General features: G+C 36.4%; 1 protein-coding gene across 1 annotated transcript; it reads left to right on the top strand.

Annotated features, from left to right (window-relative positions):
- The first annotated feature begins 505 nt into the window (after positions 1–505).
- Positions 506–25,365, top strand: LOC121994999 (cell division control protein 2 homolog D-like). The gene is made up of 6 exons (XM_042548862.1): positions 506–672; positions 24,035–24,232; positions 24,339–24,560; positions 24,654–24,795; positions 25,060–25,121; positions 25,204–25,365. The coding sequence occupies exons 1-6, from the start codon at positions 506–508 to the stop codon at positions 25,355–25,357; spliced, it is 945 nt and encodes a 314-aa protein (XP_042404796.1). The 3' UTR covers positions 25,358–25,365.
- Positions 25,366–26,221: the final 856 nt, after the last annotated feature.

Here is a 26,221-nt window from a genome sequence, read left to right as displayed (position 1 = left end):
GAATTATTAGTGATTGTCCATCGAAAGCACCCTTGTGTGCGGACCTTGGAGTAGGAATCGACACATACTCCGAACCAAGTAAAAATTACTTGTGTCGTTCTTTTTGCTTTACTCTTTCCGCTGCGTATTTACTCACTCAAATTTTTAAATCGATATTTCCCCCCTACCTCTATCGAATTCACGATCCAACAATAACTACCATTACAAAGTGAAAAGTAGGAAAACATATAAAATACTATAAAACAAAGAAGTATTTCATAATAATAATTATTCTCTAATAATTAGGAAACAAATAAGTATTTCCTAATAATAATTATTCCCTAATAAATAATATTTATTAATAATAATTATTTCTTAATAATTATTATGTAGCTCAAAACAGCAACTTCCTCACTTTCAGACGATGGCCCAGCAACTTCCAAAGCTGCTGGAAGATGCTCCATCGGCTATGGCAGGCAGCTGGAGCTCCAGGACTAGCAGTAGTTAGGAGGCAGCAGTGCTTTTGATGGGTGGCAGCAACGATTGCTGGAGCAGCCCCTTGGTACTTATCCTGTCCGCCGTCAACCAGGAAGCACAACATCTTTGTGGGCTGCTGTCCGACAGCATGGAGGGTTGCCGGAGGTTAGCTAACGGCTGGTGCTGGCCGGCACAGGCTGGAAGCGGCGCAAGAAGGTGCAACACCTTCTTTGGAGGGCGACAACAAGAAGATCCAACTAATGGAAGGGCAAGCTTCACAAGGAGAAAGCCCGAGTAACAAGCTCCGGCCAAGAAGATGGCCGGCCAAGAAATATGGCCGACTGTCCTTCCTTGATGTGCGGCGGCAGCAAGAATTTGTAGGAAAAGGGTAATCTTTTTTCCCTTTTTTTCGTTCGTTTTTTTTTTGTAACGAAGAAGCCAGAACTAATAAAAAGGAAAAGGAAAATAAGAAAAAAATAATTAAAAGTTAAATTTAATTCTAAAATTAAATTAAATTTTAAAATTAAATTTATTTCCTTTTCATCCCTATATTATATAAATCTCCCGATCTAGATTAAATCAAACCCGTATCACGTAACCCATAATTTATACCATTAGTTTTAAGTTCAGTTCAAAATCAAACACGTGATATAATAACTAAACCGCTTGATTTAATAACTAAACATCCTTTAATTAAAACCAAACACCTAGTCCATTCGTTCTTCTATTGTGTCAAATTGTTTCTATTTTTACCCTTCGTCTTATCCAACCAGATTCAATCTTTCACAATATGAAAATCCAATTATCAAACACGTTTTAAGTCTTTTGGATACACTCGTTATGCGTGTGACTCAATAGGTTCTCGGTTATATTGGTCGTCCATAATTAACCATTAATTATGGATCAATCATGAGTAACACCAAGTAGTAAATCTTGATCTACAATTGACTGAAAAATCATAATTGATTCCAGAACCACTTCTAAATCTTTCAAAAGTTACAATATAATGAGTCGTGTCTTATTTTTTTCACTCGTCTTATATCCACTTAGTTCAAGACATAGTCTATGTGTCAATCTCCACTAGGCTGACTACATCACACCTACCCCAAGTAATACTTCATTATTCTATGAATTCAAGTTACTCATACATGTGTCTAAGAGTATAATACTCTTAACATGAGATGCTTTGGCGAAAGACTTTAAGTAACAATTCTAACAAGTGACCATAGGGTGTACATCTCCTTGTACGGAGTGGTGAATCCTTTGTTGGCTATTCAAACACCTTCCGGTATTTTTGCTTATACCCAATCATCTTGGGTCCACACCTCCTCAGAGATGCTTGTTTAAGATGTCAAAGTATATAAGTTTGCATGACCAAGATGACTTGAATACTCAAGTCAAAGAAAAGTCGCACTTAAGCTGCAATAAAAGCTTCATGGATATATCCATATATGTAGAGAAATATATGTAGTCTTACAGCAGGTCACTCCAATGAACTAGTTACTATAACTCGCATCCACGTTAACTCTTGACATCCCAATATCTCTAACCAATGAGAAACACCTGCTTGGTTAGACTAATGAATATAACTTGTGCTAGTCTCACAGAATCAATGATGTCCGAAAATATCAATTCGTCGACTACGGAAGATTTCAATACATTCATAATTACACATATAGAGATACTCACTAGTTGTGATCCAATAACAAGTTATCGCATGTTATGAATCATATTGCGGACATTTAGTAAGTGAGTTTAAGATCCAATCAAACACATATAGATTGTGCACTTAAATAGTAAATATTTATTTATCCAATAAATAGTACATATCATAAGATGATTGCATTAGAAATATCTCTCAAATATAACAAATACACACTACCACTCGGGAACGGTTACTTACCATTACAGAGAGATGTGTTTTAGATACCTGGGATCCCTCTCTTAGAAGCTAAACATCTTGGATAATAACACCCTATTGGACTCTCTCACTAGGAGGGTCAACTTATGGCCCACGAACATATTGTCTTACAGTAGGAAAGCCCTGCTCATAGTCTGAGTCCTTCAGGGTGTGAAATGCGACTAGATGTCCATATTACCCGTTCCCATGGAGTAGTTGAGTGCATCTATAGTATTTGCATATCTTTCATGCGGACCATTAAGAGACCCCCAATTGAGTTTTGCAGACTGAAGAATGAAGGTGGTCTTGGCTTGAGGGACTTGAAGGCATGGAACATGTTGGCGCAGCGGGCCGACAAGAGGGGAGGGGTGAATTGCCTGAAATAAAAAAAAAACCCTCCTCGTTCTTTCAACTCTTAAAACACAACAGTAATAAAAAATAAAAGAACAGAGTTAAAGAAGAAACTTAGGGATTGACTTAATTATAACCTAGGTGGTTGTTAATACAAGGCGGTTACAAAGCTTAGAAAGAATCTCTTTCTCTGAAGGCGGAGAAGCCTTTTACACATAATGAAAACTTAACAATTGCTAAGAATTGATTACAAGAGTTGATCATTAATTCCCTAACTCCAGGGCCCTTTTTATAGGAGCTGGAAACTCTATCTTCGACTTAAGGGCGCCTTCCATAAGCATGGAGGGCGCCTTTAGTGTGGCATTTGGATAAAATTTTATCCAAATGGAAAACGATCACTTTGCCTGGTTTGAGGGCGCACTCAACACTATGGAGGGCACCCTCAATGTGGAGGGCGCCCTCAATGGGGAGGGTGTCCTCAATGCTGCAGCGTATAAATAGCTCCAGCTTTCATTTGGATCTTCTACTGCTCCATTCTCTTGGGTGATTGCGGCCAACCGAAATAGGGTTCACCCGAACCCAATTTCCGGCCTTCTCCTCGAGCAGGCTTCCGCTCCAACTTCTCGTCCCTCGAACATCGCGTATGTGTAGGACCGTTAGATTCGATAGAGGGGGGGGGGGTGAATATCGATTAGAAATTTTAGAGTATAAACACAGCGGAAAAGTAAAATAGACACAAATATTTTTTACTTCGTTCGGAACCTGTGACGACTCCTAATCGAAGGCCCGTGGTCCTTGACCACTTTCGTTGGGCAATCACTAACAAGTCGAAATATGATTACAGAATGAATACAGGAAATGCTAGTGAAAATAAAAAGCAAATACCGACAATAAAGACAAGAAAGGAGCGTAGTGTCGGAGCTTTGTTCGCGTCGCAGAAGTGCAGAGCAGTGGAAGACTTTTCTTTTCGTTGTTGTTCTGAAGCTCTCCTCTGACCCTTCTTTTATATGAGGCTCGGGGCGCCCTGGATGCCTTCCGGGCGCCTTGGTGAGACGTGGCAAGTCCAACCAGCGAGCTCCACGTGGCGACGCGCGATCAGGATGAAATTTCCCTCCCGGGCGCCCGGATCCCTTCCGGGTGCCCGGACCTCCGGGCGCCCAGATTCCTTCCGGGCGCCCAAACCCTGTTTTCCCGCAGAATCCATCCTGCAAGACAAACGTTAGTCCGGAGGCAAATTTACCCTGCAACACAGATTGTTAGCAAAAGCAAAGTGAGTATGAATTAGCAAAAATAGTATGACTTAGATTTCGTCTTTCCGAGACCGGAATCTAGTCACGATCTCGACTTAGACTTCCGAAATGGATCTAAGCCGGATCGACGCCTAATGTTCCCTTCCCGGGAACGCGTCCTCGCAGTCACTCCCCTCCAGTGACTTACCTCACTTACCTGCCAGACGTCCGGTCAGTCCGTCGACCCGTCTGGACTTCTTGCCAAGCGTCCGGTCAGCCCGTCGACCCGCTTGGACTTCTCGCCAAGCGTCCGGTTAGCCCGTCGACCCGCTTGGACTTCTCGCCAGCTATCCGGTCAGCCCGTCGACCTAGCTGGACTTCGTGCCAGGCGTCCGGTCAGCCCGTCGACCCGCTTGGACTTCTCGCCAGCTATCCGGTCAGCCCGTCGACCTAGCTGGACTTCGTGCCAGACATCCGGTCAGCCCGTTGACCTGTCTGGACTTCTCCTGCACACTCGATCAAAGTGTCAGACAAAAACAAACTAACTTAACCTGATTTGTCATTCATCAAAACCTGGGTTAAATCGTTAGTGCTAACCGCACCAACAATCTCCCCCTTTTTGATGGAATGACAACTTGGTTAAGTTAGTGAAAACATATGCAAGAAACATGCATTTATGTGGTTTTTAAGTTAGTTTGAATTTTCAGTTAGGTTCAGCTAACTTAACCACCTAACTCTCCCCCTTTGGCATTCATCAAAAATAAGCATGGATTAAGTAATTATAGACTTCAGACAAGAAACATGTCAAGTTAATCTGGGGGAGTTTAAGCTTTTGAAAATTTGTTTAAAGCATTAGCTTTTAGCTTTTAGAAAGCTAGCTAAGTTTAGATAGTTTCATTTTCAAACATAAGTTTTCAAAAACCAAAATTCCAAAACTAAGTTTGAAAATTTTATTTTTCCAAAAACTTATTTATTTTTCAACACTAAGTTTGTAAACGATTTAATTTAAAACTTAAGTTTTGACAATGATTTAAGTTTGAAAAATCTAACTTTCATAATTTTCAACACTGAGTTTTTGCAAATCAAATTTCAGTTTGCAAATATTGATTTTAAACTTTACTTTTAGTTTTCAAAGGAGTTTGGTAGAACTAATTTTGATAAAGTAAAATAATTAAATCTAATTTTCAAAAATCAAAATTTTAAAGTTCAAAAGTACTAGTTTCAAAACCATGGTTTAAAATACTTGAAAAGTTGAGTTTTCAAAAACTAAGTAAAAAGGATAAAAAGTGTGTGATTTAAAAGAAACAATTTTGAGTTGATTTAAAAGATTTTCACAATTTTAAGCAAGTTGATTTTGAAAATTGATTTTTAAACTTTGATTTTCAAAATTAAGGAAAATGATTATGAGAAGCTTAGTTTGTAAACTTAAGTTTTGAAAAATCTAATTTCCACAATTTTCAAAACTAAGTTAAATCTAATTTTCAAAATCAATTTTCAATAAAAAGTAAAACTCAATTCTTAAAAACAACTTAGTTTTATAAGAGTTAGTTTTCAAAAGTAGGTTTAAGAAATTTTTAAGAAAACACTTTTCAAACAAAATTTAAAATATTTTATATAAAGGGAAATTTTTAATTAATTCCTCCCCCTGAACCTGATATAAAATTTGAAAATATTTGCTAAAAATATTCAAAGTAGATATATATTTATTTTTTAAATTGAGGTAGAATTTTCTAGAGAGATTTTAAAGAGAAGATTAAAAAATAACACTTCAGGAGATAATTAAAAAATAATCCTCCCCCTTAATTTGATACTCCTTTAATTTATTAATCCTCCTTATTTATTACTTCCCCTTAATATAAAATTTTACAACCGTAACATATTTTTGTACCTAAGTGTTTTAGACGATTGTATAATTATCTTTATAAAATTGTTCATTTAAATTTGACTAACCGTAATTAATGTTAGATTAAGTTGAAATAAATTAACCTTTAGTGTAATGTTAAGTAAGATAAGTTGTTATTAATTCAATAATTGATCAATATTAATAATTTATTGAATAAATTTTGCTATAATCTAAATTTTGTATTAATTGATGAAGGTGTTAGTTATAATTTAACTTTTCATTTACTTCCTTTTAAATTGGATTGACTTAGTTTAAAGTTGGTGGTAATTTGAAGTTAAACTCGTTATTAAACAAGGTTAAGTAAGGTTCAATTTAAGTCAAACTTTAATTATGTTTTAATAAAAATAATTAATATTTTAAAGGTTGATTAAGAAAAATGACTTAGAGTAATTTTAATATTTTTACTAAGGTTAAACCTAGGTTCTGATCAAATCAAGCTTAGTTCTCAAATAAAGTTAAACTTAAATAGTTAAGTTCTACATATTAATTACATAATTAAGTTTAAAGTTGAAGTTAACGGAATTTAAGTTTTTAAGTTAGGTGTCTAAGTTTTAAATGAATTTAAAAGAATTATAATAATTATTATTTTTAAGGGATTTCTAACAGGAATTTAATGACAATTAATATACGTTCAATTCAGTTTTGATTTTAGATTAAAATTAATATCAGTGATTAATTTAGCTTTAAGTTTTATGTTTAAGTTAAATTTTTAAGTTTTAATTTTCAGTTAGGTTAAATTAAGGTGAAAAGTAATGTTTAAATTAAGTTTTAATGAGTTTTAATTTAAGATCTAATTTTCAGTTAAGTTAAATTAAAAAATAATTTTAAGGTTAAAATGATGTTTAAGATTAAAAATGAGTTTAAAGTCAAAATAATAATTTTTAAAGTGAAAATAGTCTATAGAAATAATTTATTATTATCACTATTTTTTTTTAAGTTAAAAGAATTTTATTATAGTGAAAAAATAAGAAGAATTTTTCAAAATGATACATAATTTCTAAAATAGTTTTTAAATGATTTTTAAATGTTTTTAAAATAATTTTTAAAATGTTTTAAAATAAATTTTAAAAGAAATTTTTTTTTTTAGGTTTTTAAAATGATTTTTTAAATAATTTTTAAAATGTTTTAAAATAATTTTTAAAAGAATTTTTTAAAGTTTTTAAAATGATTTTTAAAATAGTTTTTTTTTAAATAATTTTTAAAATGTTTTAAAAGAATTTTTAAAAGAATTTTTTAAAGTTTTTAAAATGATTTTTAAAATAGTTTTTTTTTAAAAATAATTTTTAAAATGTTTTAAAATAATTTTTAAAAGAATTTTTTTTTAAGTTTTTAAAATGATTTTTAATAATTTTTAAAATGTTTTAAAAGAATTTTTAAAAGAATTTTTAAAAGTTTTTAAAATGATTTTTAAAATAGATTTTTAAAATAATTTTTAAAATGTTTTAAAAGAATTTTTAAAAGTTTTTAAAATGATTTTTAAAATAGTTTTTTAAAATAATTTTTAAAATGTTTTAAAAAATTTTTAAAAGAATTTTTTTTAAAGTTTTTAAAATGATTTTTAAAATAGTTTTTAAAATAATTTTTAAAATGTTTTAAAAGAATTTTTTAAAGAATTTTTTAAAGTTTTTAAAATGATTTTTAAAAGTGTTTTTAAAATAATTTTTAAAATGTTTTAAAAGAATTTTTAAAAGAATTTTTAAAAGAATTTTTAAAAGTTTTTAAAATGATTTTTAAAATAGTTTTTAAAAAAAATAATTTTTAAAATGTTTTAAAATAATTTTTAAAAGATTTTTTTTTTAAATAATTTTTTAAATGTTTTAAAATAATTTTTAAAAGAATTTTTTAAAGTTTTTAAAATGATTTTTAAAATAGTTTTTAAAATAATTTTTAAAATGTTTTAAAATAATTTTTAAAAGAATTTTTTAAAGTTTTTTTTTAAAAATGATTTTTAAAAGAGTTTTTAAAATAATTTGGAAAAAATTTTAAAATAATTTTTAAGTTTAGAATAAAATTTTTAAGTTAAATATAAAATTTTTAAAGTTAAATTTAAAATTAATTTTTTTTTTTAAGTTAATTTTTGTTTTAAAATAATTTTTTAAAGTTAATTTAATTTTTAAAATAATTTTTAAAGTTAATTCAATATTTTTTTAAAAAAATTAATTTAGTTTTAATTCGAAATTTAATTTTTAATTAATTCAAAATTTAATTTTAATTTGAAATTCAAAATTTAATTTTAATTAATTTTAATTTAATTTGAAATTCAAATTTTAATTTTAATTTGAAATTCAATTTAAAATTTGAAATTTAATTTTAATTTAATTTGAAAATTAATTTGATCCTTATTCATCTCACCCGATCTAAATTATCAATCAGGGAATCCTATAATTTTGTGAGATGAATTAGATTTAATTACAGAGTTTGGTTTAACTTTTGTTAGATTCAGGTTTAGCTTTGGTCTCAACAAATAGGCATTCTTCGGATAAACTTCTAAGCTTGGTGAGTCACTTGGACGTCATTAGAAGTAGCCAACCTTTCGAGGTTTTCCGAATAGTCCTATCCACGGAGCTTAGTATTAAACCTTGGTCTAACTAGTTATGATCCATTTAAGGGTAGCTTCGGTCAGTTCCACTTGGCCAAATGCACCAGATCGAAGCCATATCTTTCTAGACATGCGATGCTCAAGCTTCCCTAACGTACTATCATCCAAAAACTTCACCAGTACCATGATTCAAGTTAAACTTGGTCTCTTTTTAACTAATCCTAATTACCCTGCCGGGTTAGTTTGTTTGGGTTACCCTGTCGGGTAAGTTAGTTTTGGAGGTGCCAGCTATTCTGGAGCCTCCCCCTAAATCATTGGTCTTTAATTTAAGATTTTTGTATAATTAGAGTTGGTTTTAGTTAAGTTGTAATGTTTAATTTGTAATTTAAATTTAAGTTTTTAATTTTGAATTAATTAAATTGGTCAAATTATCTTTCTTTAAGAGAGTGTATTTAATATTTGAATGTTCTTTCAATTTCAATTTTATTGGGTTAATTGAATTATCTTTCTTTAATAGCTTATTTTTAAAGTTTAAGTTTTTATTTATTTTTAAATTTGAATTAACTGAACTGTTTGAATTATATTTTCTTAATGGTTTATCTTTTAGCTTTTTATTAATTGTTAATTTTAAATTTTCTAGATTAGTTTTGTTTAATATGTTATCTTTAACATTTAATTTTAAGTTTGTTAACTTTCGTTTTGATTTTATCAAAGTGTTTGATTTTATCCTTATATTTTCTTTACCTTTTAAGTTGATATAATTAGTGGAATTTATTAAATAAGTCTTATCATTAAAATTTAATTTTTTGTTAATTAAATTATCTTGGGTTTGGATAGAATTTTCCAGATTGATATTGTCTAGATTATTAAATAATTTATTAATTATGTCTAGATTAATATTGACCTTGTCATCCTTTTTGTTCGAATTTTCAAATTTGTTTAGGTTTAAATTCGAATTTTTAGATTTATTGATTATTTTTAGATTTTCTGTATTTTCTAAATTAATTATATTTATTTTATCAGAAAATATCCTAGGGGTATTTTCGCAAGTATTGTCATGTATACTATTTTCACATATACTTTCAGACATATCCAAATTAACATGCACATATTTTAAACTACTACTAGCAAGGGTGTTTTGGTAATTATTACTAACCTTGAGCGCAACCCCTAATTCAGCAGGCTTCTCCGTTGGATCTGACTCGAGTCCGGATTCGACTTTAACTTGATCTTCTAGCTCCATTGGCGTCTCGTGAAGCTTGATCAACTGGGTCCATAGCTCATATGCATTCTTGTATTTTTCTAGTCTGCATATAATATTGTTAGGTAAAATATTATAAATAATTTTACTTACGTTTTTATTCAGCTCCGAGTTCTGAGAAGGTTTTTTCAATATTAGCATATAATCGATATCTACGCTTCCTAAGAAGCATTCCATTCTTCGCCTCCAGTAGTTGAAATCTTCATCGTACGGTGGTGGTTCATTGGGGTTCCATCCTTCTTGAAAAGACATTGTTCTTGCACACAATGAAACAAAGACAAAATCCCAAGACTTGGTCTTGGATTAGCAGTGCTGGAAAAAAAATAATATTTCACTACAAATTTTTTTTAAATAATAAAATATTATTAAAATATTAATAAAAAATATTATCTCAAATTTTTGAAAATGTAATATTTTGTCGATACTAAATAATAGTGAAAAGATGACGATGTATTTTTTAAAACCAGTTTTGGAGGGAAAAAACGAAAGGCGTAAGGTTTTATTTTAAAAACGAACGATATATAATTTTTCTTTAAAAAGACCCCCTCTTTGTCTGATTGGTGGTTGCACCAAATCAGAGCGGTACCTGCTCTGATACCACTTGTAGGACCGTTAGATTCGATAGAGGGGGGGTGAATATCGATTAGAAATTTTAGAGTATAAACACAGCGGAAAAGTAAAATAGACACAAATGTTTTTTACTTCGTTCGGAGCCTGTGACGACTCCTACTCGAAGGCCCGTGGTCCTTGACCACTTTCGTTGGGCAATCACTAACAAGTCAAAATATGATTACAGAATGAATACAGGAAATGCTAGTGAAAATAAAAAGCAAATACCGACAATAAAGACAAGAAAGGAGCGTAGTGTCGGAGCTTTGTTCGCGTCGCAGAAGTGCAAAGCAGTGGAAGACTTTTCTTTTCGTTGTTGTTCTGAAGCTCTCCTCTGACCCTTCTTTTATATGAGGCTCGGGGCGCCCTGGATGCCTTCCGGGCGCCCTGGTGAGACGTGGCAAGTCCAACCAGCGAGCTCCACGTGGCGACGCGCGATCAGGATGAAATTTCCCTCCCGGGCGCCCGGATCCCTTCCGGGCGCCCGGACCTCCGGGCGCCCGGATTCCTTCCGGGCGCCCGGACCCTGTTTTCCCGCAGAATCCATCCTGCAAGACAAACGTTAGTCCGGAGGCAAATTTACCCTGCAACACAGATTGTTAGCAAAAGCAAAGTGAGTATGAATTAGCAAAAATAGTATGACTTAGATTCCGTCTTTCCGAGACCGGAATCTAGTCACGATCTCGACTTAGACTTCCGAAATGGATCTAAGCCGGATCGACGCCTAATGTTCCCTTCCCGGGAACGCGTCCTCGCAGTCACTCCCCTCCAGTGACTTACCTCACTTACCTGCCAGACGTCCGGTCAGCCCGTCGACCCGTCTGGACTTCTTGCCAAGCGTCCGGTCAGCCCGTCGACCCGCTTGGACTTCTCGCCAAGCGTCCGGTTAGCCCGTCGACCCGCTTGGACTTCTCGCCAGCTATCCGGTCAGCCCGTCGACCTAGCTGGACTTCGTGCCAGGCGTCCGGTCAGCCCGTCGACCCACTTGGACTTCTCGCCAGCTATCCGGTCAGCCCGTCGACCTAGCTGGACTTCGTGCCAGACATCCGGTCAGCCCGTCGACCTGTCTGGACTTCTCCTGCACACTCGATCAAAGTGTCAGACAAAAACAAACTAACTTAACCTGATTTGTCATTCATCAAAACCTGGGTTAAATCGTTAGTGCTAACCGCACCAACAGTATGTTCTTCTCATCCACCGGTGTACTCTTCCGTAGCTCTTTCATCTCTTGGACACACCGAGTCCGTCGGCTCCCTTCCCGTTCCGTCTTTCTCGCCAACTGCGTCTTCCACTCGACTTCCTGTGCTCCTAAGCTCCTGCACAATTAGACACAGGGACCAAAACCAAACAGGATCTGACCTAACTTGGTTGATCACATCAAAACAACCACGAGATCCAACAATCTCCCCCTTTTTGATGTGCATCAACTCAAGTTCAAGTTAGTGTAAAACAAACAAGTAATAATTTAAAGAAATTACCATACTAATAATTTAAGCATAAAAATTACAATAAAAGAAATTGCAACATTTAAATTAAAAATTTTCTAAGCTAAAATTATTCTCCGAAGTTATAATAATTTTCTCTTCCTAAACTTGTACCTATTTCTCCTCCTTTGATCACATAAAAAAAAAAAATCAATGTACAAAATTTTAAAAATTTCAAAAAAAATTTCAAGTTACAAATTTTCAAGTTAAACAAAATTTGAAACAATTTTGAGGTTAGAAATTTCCAAAAGGAATTTGAGACGTTTAAATAGTTTACAAGAATTTAGAAACATTATCTTAATTGCTTATCAGTTTGTTAATAAACATTTAATTCGATAATCAGCTTCCAGGTTATGGCACTAGACCTTCTTGGTTATTGGATCAGTAACCACTTCTAGACAAAGCCTTTTAAGGAATTTAAACATTTAATTTCTTCTGAAAGTCTTGATTAACAGAAGGTTTAATATAGATATGTTTTTGGAACCCAATAGAGGTTCCTTCCTACTGGGTTAGTATGTATTTACTAAGGACGCTCATTCTGAAGTTCTCGGGAAGGCGTTGAGCGTATACCGGATTGAATCTCGGTTTGTTACTGATTCTCCGAGATTGTTTAGCTGAGTTATCAGCTCCTTGATTCGTGTTTGGAGTTGCGCTACCTTTTCTCCATTGTTCATCCGGAGATTTGTTAGCTGAGTTCAGAGGATGCCCTACCTTGCTAACTTCGCTTCTGAAGTACCTTCGTGGAGCTCCAGGAACTTCTCCCAGAGATCCTTGGCGTAGACGTAGCTACCGATTCGGTTAACCTCCTGGGGCGGAAGGACGCTAAGCAGATGGAACTCTGCTTTACCATTCGCCACGAAATCAGCTTGCTCTTTCTCCGTTCACTGATGTTCTTCTTTCTCGGCTCCTTGCTGATCCATAGGTGCTACAAAACCGTATTTCATTGTTAATATAATATCAAAATTTATTTTAAAAAATACCTCCATTCAGCGTTTCCATGTTGCGAAATCTCTGTCGAATTTTAGGGGGTGAATACTTGCGCGCGGCCATTATCTTGATCTTTGTTGCTTCAGACGACGATTAGTCCTTCTGAGGTTGTTGGGCTCTGATACCACTTGTTGGTGCAGCGGGCCAGCAAGAGGGGAGGGATGAATTGCTTGAAACAAAAAAAAATACCCTCCTCGTTCTTTCAACTCTTAAAGTGCAACAATAATAAAAAATAAAAGAATAGAGTTAAAGAAGAGACTCAGGGATTGACTTGGTTACAACCTAGGTGGTTGTTAATCCAAGGCGGTTGCAAAGCTCAGATAGAATCTCTTTTTCTGAAGGCGGAGAAGTCTTTTACACACAATAAAAGCTTAACGGTTGCTAGGAATTGATTACAAGAGTTTATCATTAATTCCCTAGCTCTAGGGCCCTTTTTATAAGGCCTGGAAACTCTATCTTCGGCTTGAGGGTACCTCCCATAAGCATGGAGGGCGCCTCCAGCATGACATTTGGATAAAGTTTTATCTAAATACAAAACGGTTACTTTGGCTAGTTTGAGGGTGCCCTCAACGCTATAGAGGGTGCCCTCAATGTAGAGGGCGCCTTTAATGTGGAGGGCACCCTTAATGGGGAGGGCACCCTCAATGTAGAGGGCGCCCTCAGTGTTGCAGCGTATAAATAGCTCCAGCTTTCCTTTGGATCTTTCGCTGCTCCGTTCGCTTGGTTGATTGCGGCCAACCGAAATAGGGCTCACCCGAACCCAATTTTCGGCCTTCTCCTCAAGCAGGCTTCCGCTTCGGCTTCTCATCCCTCGAGCGATGCGTATGTTCTTCTCCTCCACCGATATACTCCTCCGCAGCTCTTTCATCCCTTGGACGCACTGAGCTCGTCGGCTCCCTTCTCGTGTCGTCCTTCTCACCAGCTGCGTCTTCCGCTCGACTTCCCGTGCTCCTAAGCTCCTGTACACTTAGACACAGGGATCAAAACCAAACAGAACCTAACATAACTTGGTTGATCACATCAAAATAACCACGGGGTCCAACAGAACCTTACCATACTGGCAAAACTTCTATGGCATATACAAAACAAGTAAGACATACTATGGATAAGATGAGTGCACCACTCATACTTACAACATGTGGGGTATGGGAGTAGTAAGTCAGACGCAGACTCCCAACTCATCAAGAAGATGTTGCATATCAGAGATAGTATCCTGGTACTTGTAGGAGGTCTAGAGGCTGCAGTGTAAGGGATCGGTTGCCGGCTAGAAGGGGGGTTGAATGGGCGGCGCCCCTAAATCGATCGCTTCCTATGTATTCGTTAGTTGCACAGCGAAATAATACAAAACTAAAATACGAATACAAAAACTAAAGACAAAGAAAGGAAATGCAAACCAATACACGTCAATGTAATGTGGGTCGGAGATAACTTGCTCCTACTCCACGGTTGTCCGTAAGGTGGACGATCCTGATCCTTCGGTGGATTAGCCCCCGGCAAACTCCGGCTACTCAAACAACTCCTTGAGGGTGGAGAAACCTCACCACAACACCAACTAAGAACACTTGGACACAAGAGAACCTTGAGCACTTTGGTGACTACTAATTAGGCTTTAACCAAGTCTAATTTCGTCACCTTGGTCGACCATCCTAAGCTTCTTCTTATAGAGCTTGGAAGAAAACATCCCTGCTGTTTTACCATTACCAGTCGACCGGTCCTTGCTCCAATCGATTGGTGCCAGCCCAACGGCTCTCTACCAGTCGACTGCTACAGTGCATCAGTCGACTGCTACAGTGCCCCCGTTGACGGTTACAGTGCCCCCCACGGGATTTTCTCCCGAGTACAATCTCTCATGCACTCGTACTCTTACGACTCACTTGACTCTTCTTTGTAGCCTTGACATCTTGCCTTCAAGTCTACTTCCTTTGGCTCTCGTCCCTCGGATGCATTCAAGCCCTCGGTTCGTTCCCAATGTCATTTTTCGCGTATGCCTCAAAGTTGCTTCCCTCGACCCTTGTCCTTGCTGCTTTGTCCACGGTCCCTCGGATGGTCCATCCTTCACGAAACCGAAGCCATCAAACTGAGTCATATGTGTATCCTGCAAACTTGCATGCTCACATACACATATCAAATAACGAGGGTAATCCTAACTTAAACCCTTTGCCAAAATACCAAAACACATGGTCGCACGGACCATTGGGATTGCTCTAACAATCTCTCCCTTTTTGATGTTTCGCAATACGTTTAAGTTAGGGAAAACATATAGCAAATAAACATGCTAAAAGAAACAATGGACTTACATTGCCAAGGCTATACACTTGGACTTACACCGCCGAATGGACTTACTTTGCCAAGGCTACACACTTGGACTTACACCGCCGAATGGACTTACTTTGCCAAGGCTACACACTTGGACTTATACCGCCGAATGGACTTACGTTACCAAGGCTACACACTTGGACTTACACCACCGAAACAAAATGCAACATGCATTGGAACCTATCTCAAGGCTCCCCCAACACCTAAGCTCCCCAATGAGCTAGGATTTTGCCACGGGGATGTTGGATCGAGATGCGCTAGAGGGGGGGGGGGGGGGGGGAATAGCGCTCGTGGCTATTTTGTTCGATTCGAAAACACTCGAGTAAAAATGTAGCGGAATAAAGAAAACAAGCATACAGAGACATAGGAGAATTTACTTCGTTCGGAGCCTAGATCGACTCCTACTCGAAGGCCCGCGATCCTTGATCGCTTTTCGTGGGCAACAACTATAAGCTCGTAAAAACTATTACAAACTAATTACAATTCAAAGCAGTAAAAAAGATTATACCGACAACAAAAGACTAAATCTGAAGCTCCGGGTTGTCGGGGTGTCGTTGCAGCACTTCGGGATCGTCTCGTAGGCAGCTTGTAGCAGAAAGTTCGCTTGGAAGAAGATGTTTTAAGTTGCTGGTCGAAACCCCCTTATAAAGGATGTTCAAGGCGCCTTGAAAGCTATTTAAGGCGCCTCCATGCTGCCGAGTCGCCCGCGTGGATCAAGCTTGAACTGGTCAAATTTTATCTCTTCAAGGCGCCTTAAGCCTCATTCAAGGCGCCTTATGACTCCTTCAAGGCACCTCCAGAGTGCTTCGCAGCCAGCTCCAGCTTTGCACCCGAGGCGCCTCCAAGCCTCATGGAGGCGCCTCAGACACTGTTCATCCGAGGTGTACTTTGTGTTTTTGGTACCTACAAGAGTGTTAGTCCCAAACACATACCCTGCAAACCAAAGTTAGCACAAAACAACAGTAAATATGATAACAGAATATAGTGACAGTCTCCGGACTATCCGGGTCTGACTTCGGATTTTCGACCGGAAACCCTAGGTCGACCCGACGCCTACTGTTCCCTCTACGAGGAACGCGTCTTCACCTACTACACTCAGGAGATTTACCTGATGCCAGTCTGGTCCTCCAGACCAACTGAACTTTTCGCCTAGGGTTACCATCCCCTAGGACCTAGGGTTACCGCCCCCTAGGTTTTTCTCCACCTAGGGTTACCACCCCCTAGGACCTAAGGTTACCCCCCTTAGGATTTTCCTCCATCTAGGGTTACTACCCCCTAGGACCTAAGGTTGCCGCCCCTTAGGGTTTTCCTCCACCTAGGGTTACCACCCCCTAGGACTTCTCCTTCACCTAGGGTTGCCACCCCCCTAGGACCTAGGCTTACCACCCCCTAGGATTTTTCCTCAACCTAGGGTTACCACCCCCTAGGACCTAAGGTTACCGCCCCTTAGGATTTTCCACCTGCCTAACCGCAGTTAGAACTTTCCTGCACACTTGTTTATGCTCATTAGATAACAAAACAAATTAACTTGAACCTTTTGACATAATCAAAACACCGGTTCGATCGTCGGATGCTTCCTGCACCAACAATCTCCCCCTTTTTTATTATGGCAACACAGTTCCAAGTTAAGTAAAAGTATGACAAAATTTAAATATGAAATTATTAAGAAATTTAAACATGAGCATGAATGTAAAAATTTGTAAAACTTATGCTCCTCTTTATGTTTAAATTCTTAATTCTTAATTTCTTTAACTTTAACTTTGACTTTTCTCTCCCCCTTTGACATAAATCAAAAAGAATATAGAAAGAGAAAAGAATAATTAGTTTAAGCTCCCCTTGAAGAGTAGCCCTTTATTTAATATCTTAGTGTTTCAAAAAGAATTGTTTTACTTAAATTAGGAAATGCCTTGAAAATACTTAGTGTTTTCAACAAAAACTTAGCATAATTTAGCATTTGAAAATAATTGCTTTGGTAAACACTTAGCTAAATTTGAAAAGCCTTTCGTGAAAAAGTATTTAACTTAGTTAATTTTGAAAAAGGCTATAGAAGTCACTTAGCTAAATTTAAAAAGAAGTTTTAGAGAATATTTTAGCTAAATTTTATCAAGCCTTTTGAAAAACACTTAGCTCAATTTGAAATGATTTTGAAAATACTTAACTCATTTTCAACAAAAATTAGCTAAACTTAACCTTTTGAAACTAATTGTTGTTTGAAAAATGAGTTATTAAAAAAAATTTTGACAAACACTTAAAGGGATAAATACTTATTATTTTTTTAAAATTATTGATAAAAGCTTTGCTTGAGTACTTAACTTTAAAAGGATTTTCATAAAAGCTTAACTTAAGTACTTAGCTTTGAGAATGTTTCTTGCAAAAAAAACTTAGTAAAAGATTTGGATAATTTTAGTGCTTAGTTTAGAAAAATGATTATCTAAAAATCCAAGCTTTTAAAAATAATGTTAATTCAATATCATATCTATTTTAAAGCTAAGTCAAACATAATTTTTTATTTTAAGTCAAGTCAAAAATAATTTTTAAAACCAAGTCAAAGGTAATTTTTATTTTAAAGGAAAACTAACTTGAAAAGAAAAATTCACTCCCCCTTAATTAATGTCGTAATAAATTCTTAGGGTCCTATAGTCCAAGCATGTATTTAAGAATTATTTTCCAAATTTTCCATTTCACTCATTTTAAGTTATTAAACATGTTTAGCTTATGACTGAGAATGAGATAGAGTTGCCTTTATTTAAAAAAATATTGATATTTAAAATAAGTTTAAGTTTGAATTTCAAATGAGTGAACGTTTAGGATTTTGAAGAATATATTAAAATTTAAATGAGTTTGAGTTTCAAATGAGTGAATATTTTAAATTCTGATGAATATATTAAAAATTAATTAGCCTTTAACAATTAATTATGATTTGAATCTTAATAATTAAAGAATTAAATAAGATTTTTGAAATGATATAGAATTAAATAAGATTTACGATTTTAAAATTAATTATAGAATTAAAAAGATTTCAAGTAATTTAAAATGATTTTCAAACATTTTTTTAAAACAATTTTTAAAATAATTTTTAAAATGATTTTTTAAATAATTTTTCAAATAATTTTTTAAAACGTTTTTAAAATAATTTTTCAAATAATTTTTAAAATGATTTTTAAATAATTTTTCAAATAATTTTTTAAAATGTTTTTAAAATAATTTTTCAAATAATTTTTTAAATGATTTTTAAATAATTTTTTAAAATGTTTTTAAAATAATTTTTCAAATAATTTTTAAAATGATTTTTAAATAATTTTTCAAATAATTTTTTTAAAATGTTTTTTAAAATAATTTTTCAAATAAATTTTTAAAATGTTTTTTGAATAATTTTTCAAATAATTTTTAAAATGATTTTTAAATATTTTTAAAATAATTTTTTAAAATGTTTTTTAAAATAATTTTTCAAATAATTTTTAAAATGATTTAAAAATAATTTTTCAAATAATTTTTAAAATGATTTTTAAATAAATTTTCAAATAATTTTTTAAAACATTTTTAAAAAAATTTTCAAAATGATTTTTAAAATAAATTAATTTAATTTGATTTTTAATCTTTAATTTAATTTTTAATCCTTGGTCATCTCTCCCGATCTAAATTTTCAATCAGGGAATCCTATAATTTTTGTGAGATGAATTGACGTTCAATATTTGGGTTATGTTTAACTTTGTGTTAGATTTAAGTTTAGCTTTGAGTTTAACAAGTAAGCATTCTTTGGATAATCTTCTATGTTATGGTGAGTCACAAGGAACTCATTAAAGTAACCATGTCTTCGAGGTTTTCCAAATAGTCCTACCCATTGAACTTAATACTAAACCTTGGTCTAACTAGTTAGGATCTATTTAAGGGTAGCTTCGGTCAGTTCCACTTGGCCAAATGGACCAGGTCGAAGCCATATCTTCCTAGACATGCGATGCCCAAGCTTCCTTAATGTACTATCATCCAAAAACTTCACCAATACCATAGATCAAGTTAAACTTGTTCCCTTTTCTATTTAGTTCTAATTACCCTGCCGGGTAGCTTGGTTTGGGTTACTCTGTCGAGTAAATTATTTTTGGAGGTGTCAGCTATTCTGAAGCCTCCTCCTATTTTATTGATTTACGTTTTATTTAAGTTTAGTAAATAACAGGTACTTGATTATAGCTTGGTTTGTAGTGTTTAAGTTTTACTTTAGACTTATAACCCAAGTCTAGATTTCGTGATTTAACTAAATTATTAACAATCTTCTCTAGTTTATCAATTTTATCTTTTAAAATATTATTTTGTATTTCTAATTTTCTAAGAGTTAATTTCTTATTTTTATTTGAATTAATTTTATTCATTACATTATTAGCATGCATATCTCATTTTGAAGAGAAATCTATACTAGAGCAAGCAGGATTAGTTAGGCTAGTGTAATCATGTGTTGTAAAAACTGGATTTTCATATAATGTAAATGTACTAACCTTGATTTCTCCCTCTGAATTCTTGGGTCTTCTTTCTGGGCATTGTCTTTTGCAGTGACCCATTAGATTGCATTTGGAGCATTTAATGTATTTCTTCCCTCTCCTCATCATTTTCTCCTTCTCCTCCGATTGTGCCAGTCGAGTCTTACGAGTGGGGCATTCGTTTCTATAGTGTCCTCTCTCCCTACACTTAAAACATATTATGAGAGATTTACAATTTGAATTTATAATTTTACCGTTTAGATCCATGATAGGATCCTCCCCCTTGACTGTTGCCATTTCAAATTCTGACTCAGATTCAGATATCTTGTCTTTGGCCATCAGTGCAATGATATCGATTTGCTCTGATTCTTCTGAGTCTGGTTTGGAGGTTGACTCTGAGGATTCAAATTCAGATTCAGACTCAGGTTCTATTCGATCTTTTAACTCTGAAGGGATCTCATAAAGCTTGAGCACTTTCTCCCAAAGCTCCTTAGCATTGTTGAACTTTCCAACTCGATCAAGATCTGAATTTGTTAGTCCGCATAGGAGAATGCAAGTTGCTTTTGCATTTGTCTCGAATGTCCTTATTGTTTGTGCATCCCACTTGTCACACGTGATGGGTACACCTTCTTCAGAGGGAGGAATAAATCCAATATGGACTATGGTCCATATTTCTACTTCGGTCTTCAGTTGGTGCTCCACCTGGTCTTTCCAGTATCTGAAATTCTCGTCGGACAGAAGTGGTAGGCATGTGGAGCTGTACCCATCTTCATAGGCCATTAAGATGGAATCTCGCAAAATAAAAATAATAAAACATGTTCCAAGACTTGGTCTTGGATTAGTAGTGCGGGAAAAAGATAGAAATAAGAATTCACAAATTTCAAGAAAAAATAATAAAATAATAATAATAAAATATTATTTCAAATTTTACTAAATGCGATATTTTATCAATTCTATTAAGTGGTGAAGAGATGAGAATGAATTTTTCGAAAACAATTTTGGAGGGGAAAAACGAAAGGCGTAAGGTTTTATTTTTATCCTAAACGAACGAAAAAGCGCAAAAAAAATGCTCGAACAGTAGTTGTACCAATTCAGAGCAACCCCGCTCTGATACCAATTGTTGGATCGAGATGTGCTAGAGGAGGGGTGAATAGCGCACGCGGATATTTTGTTCGATTCGTAAAACACTCGAGTAAAAACGCAGCGGAATAAAGAAAACAAGCACACAAAGACACAGGAGAATTTACTTCGTTCGGAGCCTAGATCGACTCCTACTCGAAGGCCCGCGATCCTTGATCGCTTTCCGTGGGCAACAACTATAAGCTCGTAAAAGCTATTACAAACTAATTACAATTCAAAGCAGTAAAAAAGATTATACCGACAACAAAAGACTAAATCTGAAGCTCCGGGTTGTCGGGGTGTCGTTGCAGCACTTCGGGATCGTCTCGTAGGCAGCTTGTAGCAGAAAGTTCGCTTGGAAGAAGATGTTTTAAGTTGCTGGTCGAAACCCCCTTATAAAGGGTGTTCAAGGCGCCTTGAAAGCCATTCAAGGCGCCTCCATGCTGCCGAGTCGCCCGCGTGGATCAAGCTTGAACTGGTCGAATTTTATCTCTTCAAGGCGCCTTATGCCTCATTCAAGGCGCCTTAAGCAACTGGTTCAAGGCGCCTTATGACTCCTTCAAGGCACCTCCAAAGTGCTTCGCAGCCAGCTCCAGCTTTGCACCCGAGGCGCCTCCAAGCCCCATGGAGGCGCCTCGGACACTGTTCATCCGAGGTGTACTTTGTGTTTTTGGTACCTGCAAGAGTGTTAGTCCCAAACACATACCCTGCAAACCAAAGTTAGCACAAAACAACAGTAAATATGATAACAGAATATAGTGACAGTCTCTGGACTGTCCGGGTCTGACTTCGGATTTCCGACCGAAAACCCTAGGTCGACCCGACGCCTACTGTTCCCTCTACGGGGAACGCGTCCTCACCTACTCCACTTAGGAGATTTACCTGATGCCAGTCTGGTCCTCCAGACCGACTGGAATTTCCGCCTAGGGTTACCATCCCCTAGGACCTAGGGTTACTGCCCCCTAGGTGTTTTCTCCACCTAGGGTTACCACTCCCTAGGACCTAAGGTTACCCCCCCTTAGGATTTTACTCCACCTAGGGTTACCACCCCCTAGGACCTAAGGTTGCCGCCCCTTAGGGTTTTCCTCCACCTAGGGTTACCACCTCCTAGGACTTTTCCTTCACCTAGGGTTGCCACCCCCTAGGACCTAGGGTTACCGCCCCCTAGGATTTTTCCTCAACCTAGGGTTACCACCCCCTAGGACCTAAAGTTACCGCCCCTTAGGATTTTCCATCTGCCTAACCGCAGTTAGGACTTTCTTGCACACTTGTTTAAGCTCATTAGATAACAAAACAACTTAACTTGAACCCTTTAACATAATCAAAATACCGGTTCGATCGTCGGATGCTTCCTGCACCAACAGGGGATATTTAAGAACCTATCATAAGGCTCCCCTATGCAAAAGCTCTTAAGGTTTTCCCAAACTAAACCTTACTTCTCCCCCTTTGCCTAACATCCAAAAAACTTTCCAACAATATCCCAATTGTTGAAAACTTATCATCCAAACTGACCCTAAACTTATGTATTTATCCCCCATGGATCTCATACATCTAAACGAGTTGACATGGTCAAGAACAGCGCTGAAAAATAAGTTCAGGTTTGCATCAGTCGACTGCCCCTTGGTACCCGTCAGTTGACCCTATTGAAATCAACACACAGAAGCATTCTGTGTTCGAAATATACTGTTACCAGTCGACTGGTATCGAAAAAATAAGCTTACAGAGACATTCTGTGCTCAAAAATACTATTACCAGTCGACTATTATCTGCACCAGTCGACTGGTACCCTATTTCTGAAAAAAATCAACCTTTTCTGACCAACTTTAGAAATGCACCAGAAATTCCACAGACCTCCAAAAAATTTCCAAATTTTGTGGAGAGGTCTATTTTCCTAGTGTCTACTTGGGAAAAATACATTACAAAATCTATCTATCACCAATTCCAAGATTGACATAAAATCTCAAAACTAGCTAAATGGTTCAATTGAACTTTGACCTAAAGTCCCAGTTTTGGCTTCCTCTTCATGTATTTGCCAATACCAACCCATAATCCATCCCTAGCATTGGTTTCTATGGTATCTATACATCCAAAACCAATTATCATGTTATATGACCCCAAATGTCATATTTCTAAGCATGAAACATAATTCATTTGTGTCAAATCCTTAGGTTTGAGACTCAAGTCCGTCTCCAAATCACTTGGCACATTCCATAACCCAACCTAGACTCCCAAGTAGTACTCACTTGAGATCCATTTGTCATGGGTCCTAAATTGACATTTTAAGCTCCCGTTAGAGCCCTTAGCCTTAGCCACCTCCCTAGGTGACTCATCCATAGTCGCTAGACCACATCGGTGCACCTCCGGTGACACTTGGCCTACAAAACTAACCTTTTTAACCTTGGGCACCTTGTCCTTGGTTAATTTAACCTTACATTTAAATGACTTTCCCTTACCATTTATTGGTTTCTCCTTGCTATAGTCATATGCAACCCTAGCATAAGACTTTCCCTTTGCCTTGGAGAACTCTCCCTTGCCATGATCATTTGTCACCTAGCATATGATCTTTCCTTGGCCTTAGAGCGACTAGATCGGTATCCCAAGCCCAATCTATCATTGTTGGGTCTTTGGTTACCCAACATCATATTTAATTCCTTAGATCCAACATTGAATATGTTAAGGAATTGTTCTAACTTATCAAGCTTTTCCCTTAAAGCTTGATTCTCCTTCTCTAGGTTCCTAACCCTAGTTAATTTGTCCAAATTGGACATTCCTAGACCTACCCATTGTAGGCATGTGTCTTCCCTTCTTGGGATTAATGCATTGGTTTTCCTTATGTCTACCATTTCTAGGCTTATCATGCATGCACTACAACAAAAACCCTCATAGACATTGGTGGAACAACAACAGTTTTAAGCAAAAACCGATGTCTTTGAGTATTTTACATCGGTTTTTCCAAAAATTGATTTCTATAAGCGCAGATTTTCACTTATAGACATCGGTTTTTTAAGCTGATGTCTATGAGCGCCTTTTTTTCGTTAATAGATATCGATTTTAACAGCGATTTTTAAAACCCGATGTCTATGATAAAATAAAATAATTTAATTTTCCCACCAACACTTAGTCGAAATTTGTAACACTTCACTCTTACCTCCAAACCTAAACCTATATCGCGCCCCACCGTATATCGTCACAACGCCACCACCACTTTCCTCCTCGCCGCTAGTCGTCCAACCATCTCTCTCAGTCTCATCTCCCTCTTCCCCTTCCTAAATCGACGCCCATGCTTCTCCGTCCAACCACACAGCATCTCCTCCAATGCCCTTCTTCGCATTCCCAAGACCACCGCTCGATTCTTTCTTCGCATTCCTTTATCCATTCGTCGTTACTGACATCCTTCCTCATCTTCGACAGTTTCATCGTCGCTACTGAATGCCCCTCCGCCAGTGCAGCTCCGAAGACCAGGAAGAGGGTGAGGGACGACAGTGATTTCAAGAGAGTCGCAGAGATCGTTATGGTTTTGTCGGCCTTGGGACATATGCGACACGTCAAGGAGCTGGCGGCGACCGAGAAGGCGCTGGTGACCGAGGCCCAGGAGAGGCTTGTGGTGATGTGCGAGGTCGTCAAACCGAAGGATCTCGTCTCCACGGAGGCAGTGAGGGTCGTGGCGGAGGATCTCGGGATGAACAGGTCTAAGGATCCTGCTTTGGGATTCCAGCCGCCCAGGATGTCCATCGTATGCGACGGACACGTTCGAGAAGCTAGAGAAGGTCGGGGAAGGAACGTATGACAAGGTTTGCAAGGCGCGGGAGAAGGCCACCGACAAGATCGTCGCTCTCAAGAAGACCCGCCTCCCCGAGGATGATGAGGGCGTTCCTCCCACCACGCTCCGCGAGGTCTCCCTCTTTCGCATGCTTTCCATCGATCCCCATGTCGTCAGGTGCTATTCTTAACCTGATTGAATAATTTATGGAAATTTCGTTTTCTCGACACTTTTTTTCATCGATTTGCTTGCTCTTGATTTTGATTCTAGGCTTTTGGATCTGAAGCAAGACCAGAACAAGGAGGGGCAAACCATTCTCTACCTAGTCTTTGAGTACATGGACACGGATCTGAAAAAGTACATCAGAAGTTTCCGCCAGAGTCATGAAATGATGCCACCAATGACTGTTAAGGTAAAAATTAATTTAAGAGCTGAATTTTTTTTTCTACCACCCAATATGATGCATCAAAATTTGTTGAAATCCTCGTTACCAAGAGGTTGTTGAAGAGCATCATGATTTCTCTCTGTTTCTTGAAAGGATCTTTAAAAGATGTCAATTGTGCATCAACAACATGAATTTTAGGGCAGAAAATTTCTCTGCTTCCACTAGGGATAGGACACTAAATATTTGATAAATTATGGTACTTTTAGATTCTCACAAGGTCTCTTGCTGTAGATTTTGATGTATCAACTCTGCAAAGGAATTTCATTCTGTCATGGTCATGGAGTGTTGCACAGGTTGGAAAAAACTCATTCAGCATCTTGTTTCGGTATGTTAAAGATAAGATCTTGTTGAATAATTTGCTCCTTAATTTTACAGGGATCTTAAGCCTCACAATCTTTTAATGGACCGCAAGACTATGATGCTAAAAGTTGCGGATCTTGGACTCAGTCGTGCTTTCACCATTCCCCTCAAGAAATACACGCACGAGGTCACATATCTTTTAGCTTGTATTGGAAAGCACAGCATTTGAAAATACCTAGCTTTCCAGTTTTCATGGCAGAATTTGTTTGAATGTAAGATATCTGATATGACATTTTCCTTAAGTGTTTAGTCACTGCAGAACTTATCTGATAACCTATGCTTGTGGTCTAATTCTACAGATGGAAATGTCCAAGGAAACAAACGTGCATTCATCAGTTCATTCCTCTCAACAGCTTCCTGTAAGTGTTGGTGCAAAATCTGAATCTCGTGGTACCATTGCATCTGGTGATTCTAGGATTTCACAGGACAAGAGTCCTATGCCAACATCCTCTAGAGGCTTTCATAATTCTTCAACTATATCTCATGTTCCTGTGCTGGCCTTTGCTGCCCCTAATTTGAAGTAGTCACTGATTAGTGATGCGCAAGCTGGTGTCAATACCATTAAACATTCATCTAGTTCCCGTGATAAGGCTTTGCCTTTAGCACATAATGGATTAAATGCTAGACCTAGTGGACCATCTTATCTGACACAAGATCAAGGTAAAATCTTTAGATCATATCTGTCCGTATTATCTATCAATGCTGTGAAATTCTGACTTCCTTTGCTTTGTTATGGCTTGAATACTTGATTAATGCATTATCATTTTTCTTACTTCCTTTTTGCTTAATTTCTTAAATTTATCAAGTTCCTAAAAAGTATTAAAATATTTTAGCCTTCTTTATTGAAGTTTTATGTGAAACTAGTATTAGTCATAGCTGCAGTTCAATAAAGAACAGATAATTGTATGAGTCAGAGATAGCATTGTGGTACTAATATCAGTAATTGTGTTTATTTCCTAATTATTTTTTTATTTTGGTACCAAGCAGTGTGGCCTGGTATACTGGTAAGACATGTCTACTAAAGGCTCAATCC

The sequence above is a fragment of the Zingiber officinale genome, chromosome 6A (assembly GCF_018446385.1).
Source record: "Zingiber officinale cultivar Zhangliang chromosome 6A, Zo_v1.1, whole genome shotgun sequence".
Classification (NCBI taxonomy): Eukaryota; Viridiplantae; Streptophyta; class Magnoliopsida; order Zingiberales; family Zingiberaceae; genus Zingiber; species Zingiber officinale.
This window is presented reverse-complemented; position numbering and strand designations above follow the sequence as displayed.